Below are 17558 nucleotides of genomic sequence, written 5' to 3'. Positions count from 1 at the left end.
GACTTTGGCTTTCTAAGTAAAAATAACTCGAGATCAAACTCCAGGGAGAAAAACAAACAAAAACACACGCAAGCAAACAAACAAAAAGGTAGAAGGGAAAGAGAATGGGCTGAAACAAAAGGAAAAAAACGCCAAGAAAAACGATTTGGAGAGCAATGAAAATCTAGGCATCAGCCATTAAGACTGGATGGGCCAAGCCCCGGTGAAAGCCTGAGGAGAGGTTAAGGGCTGGGTCCTATCCTGTCCTCTCCGCAGGAGTGATTGGAGCTGTGAACAGCCCGGGAGATTAGCAGGAGATGGGAATCATGCAAACGAGCCTGCGGCCACCGAAGCCATTATCGCCACTCGGCACAAAGTTTGGGAAGTTACACCCATCATTGTTCTAAATAACGGCGCGCTCAGGCGGCTCCATTCCAAATGCAGCCCCTCAGCTCCCAAAAAAACTCTTAGGCAGCGAGGGGATGACGGGCAGAGAGAAATGCTAAAATGCTTCCGGCCAGCCTGACATTTGGGGCCTCGGTGTGGTCTTTTCCAAGCCCGATGGAAGCTTGTGCTGGAGTGGTGTCTCCCCATGTTAACCTGAAAACACGCAGCGGGGAACAGCCCCTCCTCTGCCATTGGGGTGGGTTGGAGGGTCACGGGTGTGGACACACATGGCCCCAAAACCTCCCCAGTCCTTACAGTGTCCTTTCTGGCCCACCCAGAGCCCTAAAGCAGGGGCCTGCCCTGAGCCACCATTTCATTTTAGACTTTCAAAGCCATCCCAGCTCAGTCACCGCCACAAAGCTCTCAATTCCGGGATGTCTCTGACCTGCCGATGACATCCCACCCCCCTGCAGGGACGTCCCGCTCCACCGGCTAACAGGGATAACAGGGACAGCCCCAGGTCCCGGCCCCCTCTTTGGCTGCCAGAAGCACCCCCACTCCCAGAGCGGGGCTGAGCTCAGGGAGGGCAGGGCTGGCAGCGGGTGATGTGCTGACAGCTCAGCGGGGTGATGGATGGCCCAGGTGCCGCAGCCGGCCCCGAGAACCGGCTGCCTCATCCCAACCTGTAATTTCCAAGGCGGTGTTTCCAGCCCGTGCCCCACAAGTGATGGGAAGAGGGGGCAGGAATGGGGGCAGAGCCGAGCAAACCAGATGGCTCCGTCGTTGAGTGCAGCTGCACCAGGAGAGGTCGGAGCCTGAATGAGTCGGGCAGAGTCCCCACTAATTAACGCTGACACGCAAAGTTCGGATCTGTCCACTGCTGAGGAATAAATCAATCCCCCAGAAATGGATATGGGCAACAAGAGATAGCTGAGTTTGTTCTCCTGCATCCCAGAGGGCAAGTAATTATCTCCATAACTTTCCACAAATAACTTCCACAGCTACCTTACACTTTCAGGTGTCAAAAACTAATTATGCTCAGGAGTAAAACAGCACAGGACGGCAAGAAACCAAGTGAAGGGCTTGTTGAAGCCCGTGGTGCCATCCAGTTCCTCTGCTTCTACCTCCCACTGCGCTCACAGTGCTGGTCCTAGTGGAATTCCAGCCAGGGAATGGGAGGAATCTGCTTCAGTTTCAATCAATATGGGGAAAAGGAGTGGGGTCTGAGTCCTGAGGTGCCCAGTGCTGTCTCCTCACCCTGTAATCATTTAGAAGATCCTTTTTAGCTGAACGGCCTGAGAGTGGTGGTGGTGACGCGTGGCACGTCACACCCTTGGTGTCTCCCATCCCAGGAGGGAATCCTGTGTTATGGACCCTGCAGGGAGTCTCTACTCCTTTCCACCTTCCCCCTCCACTTTCCTCCTCTGCAATCACTTTCCTCTTCCCCAGGACCACAGTCCCCCATGGGATGCCGTGGTGGGACCCACAGGTCACCTGGCAAGGTGGGAGTCACCCCCTGCAGCAGCAGCTGTGGGAGAGCATCGACTGCAGCACTGGCTAAAGGAAGAGCAAACCCACAGCAGGGATGCTGAACCATCCCCTGTCTCAGTTCACCAACAGAAACACCCACACAGTCCTGCTAGCACTTTTTGGGGTGCTGAGGCCCTGGCACAGGTTGCCCAGAGAAGCTGTGGCTGCCCCATCCCTGGAAGTGTCCAAGGCCAGGTTGGACAGGGCTGGGAGCAACCTGGGATAGTGGAAGGTGTCCCTGCCCATGGCAGGGGGTGGGACTGGATGGGCTTCCAACCCAAACTATTCCAGGATTCTATGAAATCTTCATGTCTGCACCCAGTCATGCCAGTCACCCAGAGCCTTTTGCAGCACAGTACCTTCTTTTGCCAAAGGGGCTCGAATATTTTAGGATAAAGGGAAAACAAACCCCACAACTTTTCCAGCCCCCGAAACAGCCACCTTACGGGTGAGTGCTAAAAATAACCCTGTCTCCCTGCTTTGAGCTGCTAATTAGCAAATGCCATCCCCTGGTCTCGCAATTTAAGGGAGGCACATGATGGAGGGTCAGTCTGAACTGGTTTTCCAGGCTGGCACATAGGGTGACATTCCATGAGCACATAACTCAGCGGTTAAATAATTGGGAGGGCTCCCCTTTGCTTTAGAAGAGGATGTGCCCCAGGATTGAATTCCCAGGGGATAATTGACACAGCTGCAGCTCTTCAGCAGGGAGGTGGGGAGAAGGGAAGCCTTGTATTTTTAGTGAAGCTAAGGGCTATTTTTTTTTTATTCCTATAATTGATGGGAAAGGAGGAGGAGGAAAATTGTGCACAGTTATGAGAACTGGAAAGAATTTTGGGGCTTTTTTCATTGAATTATTTACATCTGACAAAGAAGGGCCACTATAAACTAGCGTAGCACAGACCTTTTCCATATTATATAGAGCTGTTAAAGGGAAATGTTTAAATATTATCTAATTTCCAATAAAAACTGGACAAAATCAATGCAGCCTCGGGACAAGTTTATATTTCACCGGGCAGCAGTTTTCAGAGAAGAGCTGAGCAGCAGCAGCCCAGACATCTCTGCTCATGCAGCTGCACCTGCAGAAGTATTTTTAGGGGAGGTACAAAGTATGACTCCCCTCTCCCCAGGCACAGGGACGTGTGTCCTGGCAGTCCTTCATCCCATGGCCTGACCCAGCCACATAACTGGGCAGTGCTGTCACATGGAGCTGGAAATATAAAGGTGGGGACGAGTCAGGGGCAGGTTGGCTGTTTGCAAGGTGGCACCTGGCTCAGAGAGAGGAAAGTGGACCTCACACCCAGACAGGGATGGTGACCCAGGGAGGATGAGCGAGCATCACCCAGGAGAGGCACCCTCACACCCCTCCCAGGTAGGCTTGGGCAGTGATGGCTCATCTTGTGGCGTGGTGGCATTGCCACCTGCCTGGACACCTCTCAGTCCCACAGCCGCAGGGTGCCAGGGGGACACAGCCATTGCAAGGACCCCATCTGAATTATGGGGGGCAGGGGGTTATTAAGAAGGGGTACAAGCTTTAGGCTGAGGAGGCAGTGCCACAGGCTGCCAGCCTCAGGCTCCTGCACCACGCTGGAAATTTCCCTGGAAAAATCATACTGATGCCATTCCCCACTGCCAGAGGGCAGCTGTAAATGGAGGCAGTGATGCCAGGAGCTGTGCCCACCGGCACACCTGCACTCACCGCGTGGTTTAAGGCAGCCTCGTGGGTTTTTGGAACCAGCAGGGTCAGTTACTACAGGCTGAGATCTTCCTGGAGCAAGGACTAAGTGCAGTGGCAGCTGAGCCTGGGGAACAAGCTGGTGCTGAAGCCGTTTTGCTGCTGTGTATCGTGCTCTTGCATGTGCCAGGAATGAGCTTTCCTTGTAATGTGAAGCCAGCGCAGACAATTTAAGTCATTATTAATAGATACACTTGATCTGAGGAAGGGAAATGCTTAATGTTTTGTTAAATGAGGTGTGCTCTGCAAACAGTGGAATGCAGGGAGAAGGTTCAGATGCTCCCCCCGCATTAGAGATTAATGAGTGCAAGGCCACCACTAACAAAGTGCTCATCCTCACCCATATCTGGGGCTCTGGGCTGTGCAGGAGCATCCCTTCTGAAGGAAGGACACAGCAGGATGATCCCAGGCTTAATTTGTTGCAGGGAAATGTTTAAATATTAAACATTTAATATCCTTTGACCCTCAGGAATGCTGCGAGCCCAGGTGATGTGCCCAGGGCTGTGCAGCTCACCAGTGGCAGGGGAAAGGCTTGAGGGCTTCCAGCCTTTCTCCACCACCCAAAATCGCTGCCTAAAGGCAACAGGTAGTTTATAAGCAGTTGAAACCCCTCCATTTTTCTTCTAAACCCCACCAGGGACCTTCTCCCCCAACTCCTGGCCAGCCCCAGGATGCCCCACAGGTGTCCTGGGTGCCATCTCCTCTCTGCAGTAAATCACAGCTGCCTGTGCAGACATATTCCCCTTAAATCCACAGCAATATTGCTTCATCCTGACATCACTCTCCACTCCTGGGTGGAAACAGCACTTGGCTCAGCTGGCAGGAGCCCGGGCTCGTGAGGGTTTATGTGCCACTCAGCTCCAAGGGGACTTTTTCTCTCTACTCTTGCTGGCCCGGACTATTTTTAACCCCCTCCCTCAGCAACGCTGTTAATCCTGTCGTTACCCCGACCCAGGATGTGAGTGATATGTGTAAATCGATGCTAATTAAAGGGTTGGTGAGAAGGGCCACAGGGTGTTTCAGCACACTCTCAATGGCAGTTTAATGCCAGACACACACATACACACTTACCTAGCAAAATTAGCCCGGGTTTGACCGAGAAGGTCTGGGCTCCCTGCTAAATATAGCCAGGGAGGCGATCCCTGCCGTGGGAGGGTGATCCTTTGGCATAAACAGGACATATGAAGGCAAGATTCCTCTTCATCACCTTGAAAATATTATAGGGTTGTTAGTCAGAGGAGAGGAAAAGCAAGGCAGGGCTGTGGAAACACAACCCAGGACAAGTTCCTGAGGAAAACGATCCCTGCCTGTGCCGCTCCCTGGGTCTCCAAACCTCCCACGCCAGCTGAAGGACCCCGGGGGATAAAACATCCCGGAGGATGTCTTTCATACCAGAGCAATGACTCGAGGAGGCGGCTTAGCTGATACCAGAAGGGGGAATGGGCACAGAAAGGCTGGGTGTAGCAGAATAGAACAAGTGTTACAGGCAGAGAGAGAAATGAGGGAGTTGGAAGGCTACAAACCGACTGAGCTGTTGTGGACAGCCAGGTGGGAATGCCAGCCTTGAGGTCAAGGGGGAGAGGAAAAAATAGGGAAGACCACTTAGACTGATCTCAAATTAGCTCCCAATGCTGCTTCCTGTGAATAGGGACCTCAAGGCAGGGGGTTCTTCACCAACCCCCGTCAGACCCCTCTGGCTCAGCACAACCCCGTCCTGGATGAACACACTGTGGGGGTTTTGTGGCTCCACGCTCTTCCCACAGTCTCCAGAGCTGGAGATGGATATCACCACAGCCATGCCAGGGAAACCCCGAGAGAAACCTCAGGTGGTTCTGGCAGCACGGGTATGCTGGCCTGGGGTTGGCACAGAGATGCTCAGGATCACCAGCAAGGTCCCAAACATTTCTTCCAGCCTCAGGCTGACTCCATATGGAGGGAACCACGCAGCATTCCATCAGTCCCTCCACCTCTGGTTTAATGTCTCCCAAAATCTGCTTGGACCAGGTTTACTCTGCAGAGAGGTGGGTGGGAAGGCTGGGAAGGGGAGGTTGTGTCATCCAGAGCCTCCAAGTCACGAGATGCCAAGCTCTATTCTCGTCCCCACCATGGATTTCTCCCGTGACCTTGAGGGAAGGAGCCACAAGCTGCAGGGCAGCAGGAGCTGGGAATGCTCTGCTGGCATCAAATGGCAGGAGAGTCTGGGTGCTTTCCCTCTCCTATACAAGGCACTGTCTGGGAGAGCAGCTTCCCCTAACAAAGCCCCAGGAGGATTTGTACCTTGCTGGTCTTTACATCCCTGCAATGATGCCCCAGAATTCCAGGCTGGGCCAGTAACACGTTGCTCAGATTTTTCTATATAGCAACCCCAAGACTGGAAAAGCATACGAGCACCTTAAAGAAAAATTAGGCAGAGAAAAAAAACACTTCCCAGAGGTCAGAGGACACAAATAAGGTTATATGGGGAGGGGCAGACAGCAATTGACTCAATTTCTTTGTCTGTTTTTTTACTTCCCTAGACACCAGGCACCGTTTTCCCGCATCCTGCGAATAAACCAGCAATTTAATCCAAGAGGTGCTGCTGCAGCAGGGCCTGGTGACCGTCTGACCCTCATTGTACCCCCTACCCATCAGCATCCCACCCTGCTGGAGTTATAAATATGACACAATAGAGCCTTAACTGGATTATAATTAGACAATGAGCCCGGGAGGACGGAAACAATGAACTATATAAGCCTGTCTATCCTCCCAGCCAGGACCTGCACACACGGGAAACACTGGAATGGGCGACTCACCAGGACCCGCAATAGGAAAGCTGCGGATTTCCTCCCAGTTGGATTCGGAGCATCCTTTAACAGCTCATGTTCCTGTCACCAGGTTTTACACAGCCCTGGTCACGGGAGACCTGAGAAGCCTCGAGGTCCTGACTGACCGATACCATCAAGATGTCAACCTGGTTTTTGAGATCAGTAAAAATGAGCTGGAGTGGCAGGTGAAAAGCCAAGCGTCTTATGGAGTCTCAGGTACTTTTCCTTTAAAGGCCAGGCCAGAAAAAACTTTAAAATGGGTATTTACTAACCCTAAATAGAAGAGCTGCAGCACATTTAAGTGCCTTAAGTGTTCCTGAGGTGTCTGGTTTCTGGTTAGCTGGCTGTGCCTGCAATTTTAACCGTAAATGTTCATCATTTTTAATATTTCCTTCTCTTCTGCATATACTAACCCACCAGAGGGGCAGGGAAGTGTAAAATCTGTGCATCCACACAATTTTTTCAGGTTGGGATTAGACACTCTGTGGCTTAGGAATGTTTGCAAGAGGGGTCACAGCCCAAATTCCTCATGGAGGGGCTCAGGAAGAGCAGCCTGGTCCTGTGAGGGAGGAATAAGATGTTCCCAGGTTAGTGGTACCTGGTGCCTTCCCCGCTGAGATGCTGCTCAAAGTCCCAGGTGCTCCCAGAGCACCATGCTCAGTAGATTACTGATGGTCCCAGAGGTCCTGGAGCTGATGGGAAATGCAACACCTCACTCTAGCTGTGCCCAAACCCAACACATCCCATGCCCAGCCCTGCATCACCCTCCCAACATGCTCCCACCTGGCTTGGGTACCTTCATTCCCAGCAAAGACAGCTTTTCTCTCCCTGAGGAATCGGTGAGCTGCCTTTTAGGCACACAGAGTGTCTCAGGCAGCTGGTTGCAGCCAGGGTGTTGGCTTACCCAGCCCGTGCCCTATGAAATCCTGCTCCTGGACGTGCACACACCCAGGGAATTTTGCTTCCCCTCGATCCTAGCAGCCCCCCGGTGTAGCGAGGCCCTCTGGAGCGCCCAAAGCTGCCCGGGAGCAGAGGGAACAGCGGGCAGAGCGGGGTGTGGAGCTGGCCCGGCCCCAGGGCTGGCGGGCAGGGGGTGGCAGCCCGCGGTGACCCTGGTCGGTGCCCCCGCAGGGCTGTGGGCGCTGGAGCAGCGCTGGGAGCGGAGCACCCCGCTGTGCCTGGCCGCCCACCACGGCCACCCCGCCGCCCTGCGACACCTGCTCCGCCGCCGCGCCCACCCCGACCTGGCCCCGGGCGCCCAGGGACCCCTGCACGAGGCCTGCCGGGGGGCACACACCGACTGCGTGGAGCTGCTGCTGGAGTACCGGGCGGACCCCAACCTGCGGAGCGAGGAGGGGCTGGCCCCGCTGCACCTCTGCACCACCCGCGACTCCCTGGGGTAAGGAGCAGGGCTCCCATCGGCACCCCCCGCTGATGCCGTGCCTGGAAACCCTCAAGGCTGAGTTTGACGGGGCTTGGAGCAACCTGGGCTGGTGGAAGGTGTCCCTGCCCATGGTGGGGGGTGGGACTGGATGGGCTTTAAGGTCCCTTCCAACCCAAAACCATTCTGGGACTCCATTCACACACCCCAGTGGTGTTGCCCATGGGGTGAAAGAAAGATGCCGTGATCCATGTCAAGGCTTCCCACATGCTCCCACATGTTCCAGCTGCATCAGCAGAGGCAAAAAAAGGACATTTTAGTGCCGGCCTTGTTGTACAGCCCAAGTCTCCTTCCCACGGACAGGAGCAACCCAGCCTCACGTGCCTTTTCTCCCTCCTCTGTCCTATTTGTCCTGCAATCAGTATGTTCCACATCCCAGGTCCAGCACACTCTCCCCAGGAGATGCTCAGGATGGTTCCAGCCATGGGGCACACATCATCCCAACCTCCTGTGCTTTTCCTTTTTTTTTTTTTTTATAAAGAGCTCGGTCTTTTTTATAAAGAGCTTGATGTCCTGATGGAACTGCTTAGGGCCATGGTGAATTCCATCACCTGTCAGCTTTCATGGAAAGCCATCCTGGCTTCAGTCCTCTTCCTTCAATCCTTCAGGCAACAGATGGTGAAAGCAAAGTTCCCACTGCAGATCCAACACATCACGGACCAGGTCACAGGGAAAGTACTCTGAAGAAGGAAAGCAGACAGAGAGGGAAAGATCTGCAGATTTGCAGATGTAAATATCTTGATCCCATCTTGTAAATAAGAGTCTCTGTAAGATGGCCAAAAATCAAGTACTAATCAAGTTTTGATTCAGCCAAAAATTCAGGGGTGAATCAAACACATCCTTGGTGTGATGAGGGTTGGAAGGAGCAGGATAGATAAGGGAGGATGCTACAAGAAGCCCTCATTGTTAATGAGGAGCTGGCTTTAATTCCTTCACCTGAGCTCCCTTTAGACCTTAAAGTTTCAGCCTCCAGACTCCAAGCCATCATAAATTCCCTGTGATTCCATGATTTTAGGCTTCACCAGTCTGCTCTCCCCCTGAAGGGATGGGGCAACCAAACCAACTGGTGTGTGGAGAGGACCCCAGAGCCCACAGAGGTCCAGTTGTCCTGGTTTTGGCCAGCTGATTCCAACCTTGGAAAAAAAAAAATCTGTACCTCTATAAAAAATGAACCACCAATTTGCATGTTCTGTTCCCCTGGAAGCTGGGGGGGGATGGCAGGTGAGGCAGCACATGGCAACACGGGGATCAGACAGAGCCAACGTGGAAACAGCTGAGTTATAAAGCCCTTGAATATTGGGGCTTTATAATGGAAATGCTGAGAGACCCTTAACTACGCCCGGCGCTACAGGGGCTTCTGCAATAACTAAGCCAACTCCCTTGAAAGATCAAAAATTAATAGACATTTCAGACAGGTTTTGAGGTTTCGACCACTGCTTTTCAGTCGCAAAGACTTTGCTAAAGTTAGAGACTGAGGAGGTCAAGCTTTAGGTAACACAAACATTTCCTCTTTGATTAGGGGGAGACTACTTTACCTCGCCTTCTTTTTTTTTATTTTATTATTTTTTTCGTTGAGTAGTAGATTTTAGGTCATCCTTAATTTTTTACTGGCAATAAAGAGCAGGTCATTGACCTACATAGAGAGCTATTTTATTTTTCTCCCTCTCGATAACAATGGCCAGAACACCTATGTGCCAGGTTCTTCTGTATTCCCATATACTCGGCAATTCACCATGGGGGCAGGACTTAAAACCTTTGAGCCTCTCAGTGACTGGGATAAAAAAAATTATCTGGGCTTCCTTCCAGCCATTTGAGCTTCAGAATCCATGAGATTTCAACAAAAAGGATATCAGAGCTTTAATCTAGGAGCTTTTTGAAGAGATGGAAAAAAAAGTTCCAGTAAAGTTCAGTCTTACCTTCTTCACTTTAGGAGCTGTTCATGCCAACGTCGGCCTATTTAGTAGAGTTCCTCTCCTTGACCTCTTTTTTACAGCCGAGATAATTAACATGGTGGGGTAAGATGAGTCTCTAAATTCACTGCACTCTCTCCCCGGCGCTCTCCCTTTTCCCTCTTAAAGCTGGGATGATTAAAGGAGTCTGCCTTTATTGGCACCCCGAAAAAAAATAAAATAAAAATAATTGAGGGGGAGAGGAAGAGTCTCGGCGGTGCCAGGGAGGGAAGAGCAGGCGTGGGGTGGTGGGAAAGCACGTGGCAGGGATGCAGGATGTGACTCCCACCTCCCATCACGGTGCCCACTGAGGAAGGGATGCCAGACACCACCACGTCTGTGGGGTCCTCTTTCAGATCTGGGAGTCTTTCTGAACATCCCAGGTTTCCCGTGAGACCAGAGAGAGCCTACCTGGAGAGAAATCCAGCCTTCCACAGAGGGAAGAGGGCTCAGTCAAGCCAAGGCATGGGAAAAGATGTCACCCCTACCTCCAGGCAACCCGGGCTTAGGGCTGAGCATTCACTTCTTCAAGCTTTCACTCCACCCTGGGAGCTGAAACCAGAGTGATCTTCCTGCTCCGAGCCTCCAGCGCTGAGGGATGGGGCATAAATGGTGGGATGAGTCCAGGCAGGAGGCCAGTCCAAGGGGCTCTATGCAAGGATTGATGGGGTAGGGAGTGAGCACAAGAGCTGCCAGAGACAGGGTGGGGTTTGCTTAGGGGGAGTGTTGGATGAGGGAAGCTCATCATGGGAGGAACCGGCAGCAAACGGGAGCCAAGCAGGAAAGCAGGTACCTAAAAAGGCAACATGGTCAAGATAAGGCTCCCAGACACCAGGGAGATGGGTACAGACTGGGTTGACCAGCTCCATGGCACTCTCCAGCTATCCCAGCACCATCCTAGACCCACTGTTCCTTCTGGCTGCAGGAAATAAGCACTACTACAAATAAAAAAAAACCACAGAGATTTAAAAAATCAGCATTTAGCATCATCTACAGCTAAACCTCGTCCTCTGCTCTGTTCAGCCTTGCTAAAGACAAAACTCGGAGCATTTGGAGCCATTGTTTTGGGAAATCATCCTCCCACCGGGGAAAACCAGCTCCTTCCTGGGTCCTGAGCAAGAAATAAAGAGCCCAAAAGCAGGGGCAGGGTTGATCCTGCTCCCTGCAGGTGTGACCACACGAGGGTTCTTACAGACGAGCCTTGCTCCGACCCCAGGGAGAGGGGGAAAAACAAACTGGAGGCTTTTTCTTAAGAAAACTGGGCATCTGAGTGGGGTTTTGGGACAGGAATTTTCCTTCAGGCTCCGCTGCCCCAGCCTCCTGCTCCTCCTGCTGGTCATTCGTAGCATCCCATTTAAAGCTAAATCCCACTTTCACAGCCTGGGTATTTTTCATCTCCACCTGAGCTACCGGCAGGAGCTCTATGGATGGGTGGAGAAGGAAAATCAAACCCAAATCATTTTCTCCCATTTATTTGAGCCAGGAGCTCAGCACAAAGCAAACCAACGCCAGTCACCACGAGTGACTTGCCCAAGGAAAGAGACATTCAGATCTGTTACCCATCACCTGCAAATGAGTTGGGAAGGGTTTGGAAGTGAGTTTAAGTTAGTCATAATTAGGTACCAGGCTGGATGGAAAACAAGCTTGCTTGCTTTGCCACTGTGCCTCTGAACTTCTGCTGAGCTAAACCTAAAACCAGACTGTATTCTTTCAGTATTCCCAGAAAATTGGAGAGGAGCCCTTAAAAAAGCATCAAGACATCACTAGGCCTTATCTAAAGGGATTTTAGTCTGCTCTGATGGCAAAAAAACCGAAGAAGTCAGAAATGCTGGTGAAGTGTTAGAGCATCTGAATTCTTGTAGAGAGATTTTAAAGGTTAAAAAGAGCATCCACCCAGAACCTGCTCATGCCCTGACATCCAAGCAGGAGGCACCCTTTCCATCCACCAGAAGAGATCACCTCATATTTATAGTTCCTTACAAACATTCCCTCTTTGCCTAGGGAGGAGTATCCAGGGGAAAAATTCAAAATGTAAACTGACTTGGGTTTCTTCTTTCTTTCTTGGGTTCAAAGTTGGACTTTGAACTTGAAAACCAAACCAACTTGAAAACCAAAAAGAATAACCCCTCAGTTAAGCAGCACCTGGAAAGGATGGCATTTCCACAGAAGAACATTTGGGATGTCTAGCAGGAGGTCAAGAGGAATCAATCTCCCTGTATTGAATTCTCTGCAAGGGAAGACCCCACGGCACAGGGAGAATGCTGGGCTGGAGGGGCTGGATACAGCTCCTGGCTTTGCCAGTCCATGCTGTACCACCCTTCACCTGGAAAATAAGGGCAGAAGAACATTCCGCTGTCTTACTCATGCAGGCGGAAATCTTCAGCCTGGGCACTCTCCAAAACCAGGGTGATGCTTATGCTCTGGGCACAGCCACCTCCTTACCTGGGAAGGAGCAGGGGTGTTTTAAGTGTGAGCTATTAAAAAAAACATAGAACAAAAGGGGATTTTTCTCATGCACCTGGCAGCTGCATTTTTGCAGCCAAGTCAGAAATATAGTTTTTTTCCATTTTTCCCTGCAGAACTATCCCTTATTTTTCCCTTGAATACATTATTTTTATTAGGTGCCATTATTAGGGTGCCAGAGCTACCTGTGACATTAGGATTAAGCTAATCTGGAGAGGTCCCAAGAGAATCATTATAATTAGGGCTACAAATTCCCTGCTGACAAGGACGGACAAGACCAGTAAATGTGATGGAGTGACTGAGTGATTTGCTCTAATAACAGATCCCCACTGACAAAGTTGTACCCACCAGCAGCAGACAGCAAGCCCCCAAAAAACCCTCAGTGAGACAAGCCATTGCTTGAGAAAGGGATTCAGCCTCCTGTAGAGTAAAAAGGGAATTGTAAAGTAAGGATCTGGTGATTTTGGGGCTGGCACAACCCCACCTTGATCAGCTCACCCACAACCACATCCCCAGCAGAGCTCATCCACAGTGGATGCCTCTGGTGAGGACCAGTGAGGGCTGGCACATCTGGGAGCATTACACCTGCCCAGGCTGCAGGAGCAACCTGGCCCCACAGATCCTGCAGAAATTATTTTCCTGGCAAACTCAGGCTTGATAAGCACAAGAAAAGGAGCCCAAGGAGGTATTTGTAGACCCTGCACTGACAAGGACAGTGGATGTCTCACCAGTTCCCATCAAATCATGGGGGAGGTGGTGCTGCAGATCCACAAAGAGTCAAATGTATTATTATTATTATTATTATTATTATTATTATTATTATTATTATTATCATTATCATTATCATTATTTTATTATTGTCATTGTCCCCACATATGGTAGCATTCATCTGTGCCAGGAAAAACAAACAATATCCTGGCACCGTCCTTCCTCCCTGGGGCTCCTCTTCCTTCCCATCCCTGCTACTGGAAGTATCAAGCTGGGACTTCCCTCCCCCCTCAACTCCCCATCCTTTTGCTTCTGTGTCAGCCCAGAACTTCACTCAGGGCTCTGGTGACACCTGGGCTAAAAGAAAAACTTATTAGAGGAAAATTAAAGAGACAGGGAGGGTTTAAAGGCTTGTGCTCCTCCCTAGACTCCAGCCAGCCACTGCTGAGGCTTCCCAAAGGATGGCTCTCCTCACCTCCCTGGCAGCATCTCTCGGGAAACACGAGCTCGCACGTATTCAAGGTCCAGCTTAGCTGGCACGTGCGTCTACCCCCTCCAAAAATCCCCCCCTTTGTGCCACAGCAACGAGCTCAGCGCCGCGCGAGTGACCCCGGCTGCCGACAGCCCTGCCCGGGCGGTGACATTGAGCCGCGCCGGCCCCGGCGGCTCCCGGCAGGAGAGGGAGCAGTCACTTTGATTCATTCAGACTGCCCGATCACATCCGTTTACTCACACACACACCGAAAAAAATAAAATAACCCCCCATCAGGGCATACCAGCTGTCTGTAACCCCCATCCACTGTCAGAAGGATGCAGGCAGAAGGCTCTGATGAGAACTGGTGTCCCCACTTTGCAGCAGCCACGACCCCTCTTTGCACCCAGGCACGGTGATGTTAGAGGGGGGATTGCTTGCCTTGATTTAGTCCTCCTGGGAACTGCAGGTGCTGCTGCTCCTTCATCACCGGGTGCCAAACAAGCCACCAAAACTCATTTCTGCAGAGTTAAACCATGTGCAAAGGTGTTTCTTTTCAGGGTAGGCAGAAAACCAGGACCAGGACTTCAACTCCATGATCCTTGTGGGTCCCTTCCAACTCAGGATAGTCTATGTTTCTGTGAAACACAACCCTGCAGTGCTCTCCGGGGCAGGAGCCCAACACAAGTGTTCGGGTCCGTTAAAGGGAGAAGGAGAATCCATTTTTATACCCAAGCAAGTGGGCCTAGGAGGGTGGGACCCTGGTGGGTCAGGGGGGTCAAGGTGGTCAAGAATGGTCAAGGTGGTCAAAGATGGTCAAAGTGGTCAAGGATAGTCAATCTGGTCAAGGTGGTCAAGGACAGTCAAGGTGGTCAAGGATGACCATTCATGAATGATGCTGGTCAAGGGCAAGAGGGACACATTGTCCAAACCACCGTTGCCCCCACTGTGGAGGGCACCGGGACACAGCGTCACCCTCCCCAGCCTCTGCTGCTCCCTCCCAAAACCCTCGAGTGCCACAATGCCAGCTCTGGCACGGCCTCTACCCTCACCCCACGCCGTCTCCCGTCACCCCTCATGGTTCCCGCTCCACCCCACCCTGGCGGTGCCCTCTCAGCCTCCCCCCTTCGTGCAGGTGTGCCAGGCTGCTGCTGAGACACGGGGCCGCCGTGGACCTGCCGAGCACGGCGTGCGGGGAGACGGCTCTGCACGTGGCCGCCCGGCACGGCCTCAGCGACCACGCGCGGCTCTACCTGCAGCGGGGGGCCCGCGTGGACGCGCGCAGCGCACGGGGGGAGACGGCCCTGGGCGTCCTCTGCGCCACGGCTCCCGGGGCCGGCCAGGATTGCCTGGAGCTGTGCCGGCTGCTGGTGGCCCACGGCGCCCAGGTGGACGCGCGGGACGAGGCACGGAGGAGCCCCCTGCACAAGGCGTGCGGGGCGGCCCACGCCGGCCTGGCGCGGTTCCTGCTGCTGCGCGGGGCCGACGTCAACGCCATCGACTACGACGGCCTGAGCCCGCTGGGCCTCGCCCTGCAGAGCGCGGCCTCCAGGGCCCGGCGGCGGCCACACCTCACCGTCCAGCTGCTGCTCAACCACGGCTCCCAGAGGATATGGCCCCCTGCCTTCGTCAAGGTACCGGCCCCAAAATGGCCCCTGTTGGGGTCAGGGTGCTTTGGGAAATAAAAGGATGGGGTGTGGGAGGATTTGGGAGGGCCTCCCAGTCCAGGCAGGGGAGTGGGCAGTGGCGCAGGGGCTGGTGGTGCTGCTGGGAATGATGGAAGTGAAACCTCGGCGTGGTGTGGCAGCGGGTGGAGCAGGCAGGACAAAGGGCAGGGTGGAGCCAGCACGGCTCTCAGGGGTCAGCAAGGAGGATGTTTTCCTGCCTGGGGAATATCAGAGGCAGGCTTGGCACATCAGCCGCCGGTGCAGCCGCTTCATGGCTCTGCATTCCATCGATTTTACATCAAACAATAAAGAAAATATTATCCTGGCTTGTCACGCACCAGCCAAAAATGCAAACAAGAAACAAGGGCTGCATCCAGAGGAACAAGTGCCTCAGCAAGGCAGGTCTTCCCACCACTTCACAAATGGGGAAAGATCTCCAAAATGTGCCAGGAGAAACCCAAATGCCACCTCATCCTGACATGGTGAATGTTCTCCCCTCTGGGACCTGCCTCTCTGTGTGACCCTCCCTTTGCCCATGGGTAGGTGCTGAGGTCCTGTGCGGCCGTGCCAGAGGTCATAGAAGTCCTCTTCAATTCCTACTCACAAATCCCTGTCTCCCAGGAGTGGACCGAGGCCGTGCCAGAGGAGGTGTTCCAGGTGAGACAGTGCTGGGCTTTGGCGGGGATGGCTGAGGCCCAAGGAGGGGGGTTACCCACAGAGAGGGGTTTTTTTCCCCATCCAAACTTCACTTGGATGGGGAAAAAAAAGATTGGAATAGTCCCCAGAGCACCATGGCACACCTGATTCATCCAGGTTCACATCCCTTTAGCTCCGTCAACATCAAAACCTGCATCCCTGCCCAGCCTGCAATAAAATCCACTCCCAGCATATGGAAGTGACCCTGGAGCCAGAGTACTGCCCAGCAGGAGCCCACAAGACTCATTTTGATTTGAAAAAGCTCGTTCCTGGACAAGCAACAGGTCTGGCCAGCCCACTCTGGCACCATCCATGATGGTTTCCCCGTCTGAGAAACAGGGTCTCTTCTGCAAGGTCTCTTCTCATCCATTCCCGCCGGGATGATGCTGCCAGTGACCATGAGGGCACCCTCCCCACGAGGCCAGCTTTCTCCACGTGCTTCCACAGGGGAATTCCTCACCCAGCTCTTGCTTGCGGGGCTGTGTCAGTGCATAGATCCCTTAACGCCCAGGCACACATGGGTTCCTTACCTCCTTCCCTTCAGTCTTCATCCTAGAATATCTCCAGCTTGCTTGGTAATCAGGAAAAAACTAAAGTGCTGCCCCTGTTCCCCCTCTCTTTGCAGCAGCACCAGCCGTTCTACAAGTCCCTGTTCCAGCTGGCGGGCGCCGTGCGGTGCCTGCAGCACTTGTGCCGCTCCGCCATCCGGGAGAACCTCGGCAGCAGGTGCCACAGCCTCATCCCTCTGCTGCCTGTGCCCAAGGCTCTGCGGGAATACCTGCTGCTGGAGCCCGAAGGAGCCGTGCTCTGAAGGAGCAGATCCACGTCCAAGTGCAGCCCTGCCTTCCCCGCAGGGAGCGGGGCAGCCTCCGTTCCTGTCAGCCGAGCCGGGGAGCGCCGCTTCCCGTGATAGATGGTTGTTTGCCAGGGATTTATAATGTAACTAAAATGTGCTTTCACCTGTAACTTTGTATAGATTTTTTTCTCTAATTGTGCTTTAAATAGATTATAAAGAGTAATAAAATGATTAGTAGCTGTTGGGAGCCAGCTGCAGATATGAATAATGCTCATTATAGAGGATCTCTGCAAAGCAAGGGGGCTGCTCAGGTGTGCAAAGGCAAGCAGGTCACTCCCATCAGCCCACATGGGCATCAAATCCCCTTGGATAAACCTCACATAAGCAGCACTGGCAACAGAGGTGCAGCATGGAAGCCCTTAGCAGGATGCAATATCCAGGGGTATTAATATAGACCTTAAAATAGACCAAAAAAATCTATATTTTTATGTAGAAGGCACGAAGAAAGTGCTGGTTATTCCACACTGGAGGGAGTGACACAGCTCCCTGTATCTCCTGGCTTCCAACACTCCATAGAATGCACCAACACCTGCCATACCCACCATACCTATCACTGTCCCCAGGCTGGCACACGAAAGGGTTGGAAAACCCAGTGGCAGGAGTTTGGGCTTTCATTTCCCACAGCGACTCAGCCAAAGGCACCAGGAGGAGCGAGGATTTGTTTTTCCCAGACCCTCGGCCTCCCCAGATTAATTCCTGCTGAACCAAAGCATGTGCACCTGTGTTTCCCTTGGAAGAACAGCTGTGCTCGTCCCAGCAGCTCTGCCACAGCACTCACCAAATCCTTCCACTGCTTAATTACACTCGTTTGGGGTTTTTTTATATATATATAAATACCTCATTTTGCATGTTTGGCTGGACTGTGCAGCAG

General features: G+C 52.6%; 1 protein-coding gene across 1 annotated transcript; it reads left to right on the top strand.

Moving 5' to 3' along the window:
* The first annotated feature begins 6410 nt into the window (after window positions 1-6410).
* On the top strand, window positions 6411-16797 carry ASB18 (ankyrin repeat and SOCS box containing 18). The gene is made up of 5 exons (XM_027735161.2): window positions 6411-6651; window positions 7567-7834; window positions 14604-15102; window positions 15679-15792; window positions 16457-16797. Exons 1-5 carry the CDS (start codon window positions 6411-6413, stop codon window positions 16640-16642), a joined length of 1308 nt encoding a protein of 435 aa, XP_027590962.2. The 3' UTR covers window positions 16643-16797.
* Window positions 16798-17558: the final 761 nt, after the last annotated feature.

This window comes from Pipra filicauda, unplaced genomic scaffold (assembly GCF_003945595.2).
Source record: "Pipra filicauda isolate LSUMZ 115617 unplaced genomic scaffold, ASM394559v2 scaffold282_size1924045_pilon, whole genome shotgun sequence".
Taxonomy (NCBI): domain Eukaryota; kingdom Metazoa; phylum Chordata; class Aves; order Passeriformes; family Pipridae; genus Pipra; species Pipra filicauda.
The sequence above is the reverse complement of the archived record's forward strand: the minus strand, read 5'-3'. Positions and strand labels throughout refer to the sequence as shown.

What these genes read in the sequence shown, in the direction of transcription:
- ASB18 (XM_027735161.2), top strand. Translation starts at nt 6,411, where the DNA reads ATGGGCGACTCACCAGGACCCGCAATAGGAAAGCTGCGGATTTCCTCC. An exon ending in AGCGTCTTATGGAGTCTCAG is followed by an intron (nt 6,652 to 7,566) that starts GTACTTTTCCTT and finishes GTGCCCCCGCAG; the next exon opens with GGCTGTGGGCGCTGGAGCAG. An exon ending in GGCCCCCTGCCTTCGTCAAG is followed by an intron (nt 15,103 to 15,678) that starts GTACCGGCCCCA and finishes GCCCATGGGTAG; the next exon opens with GTGCTGAGGTCCTGTGCGGC.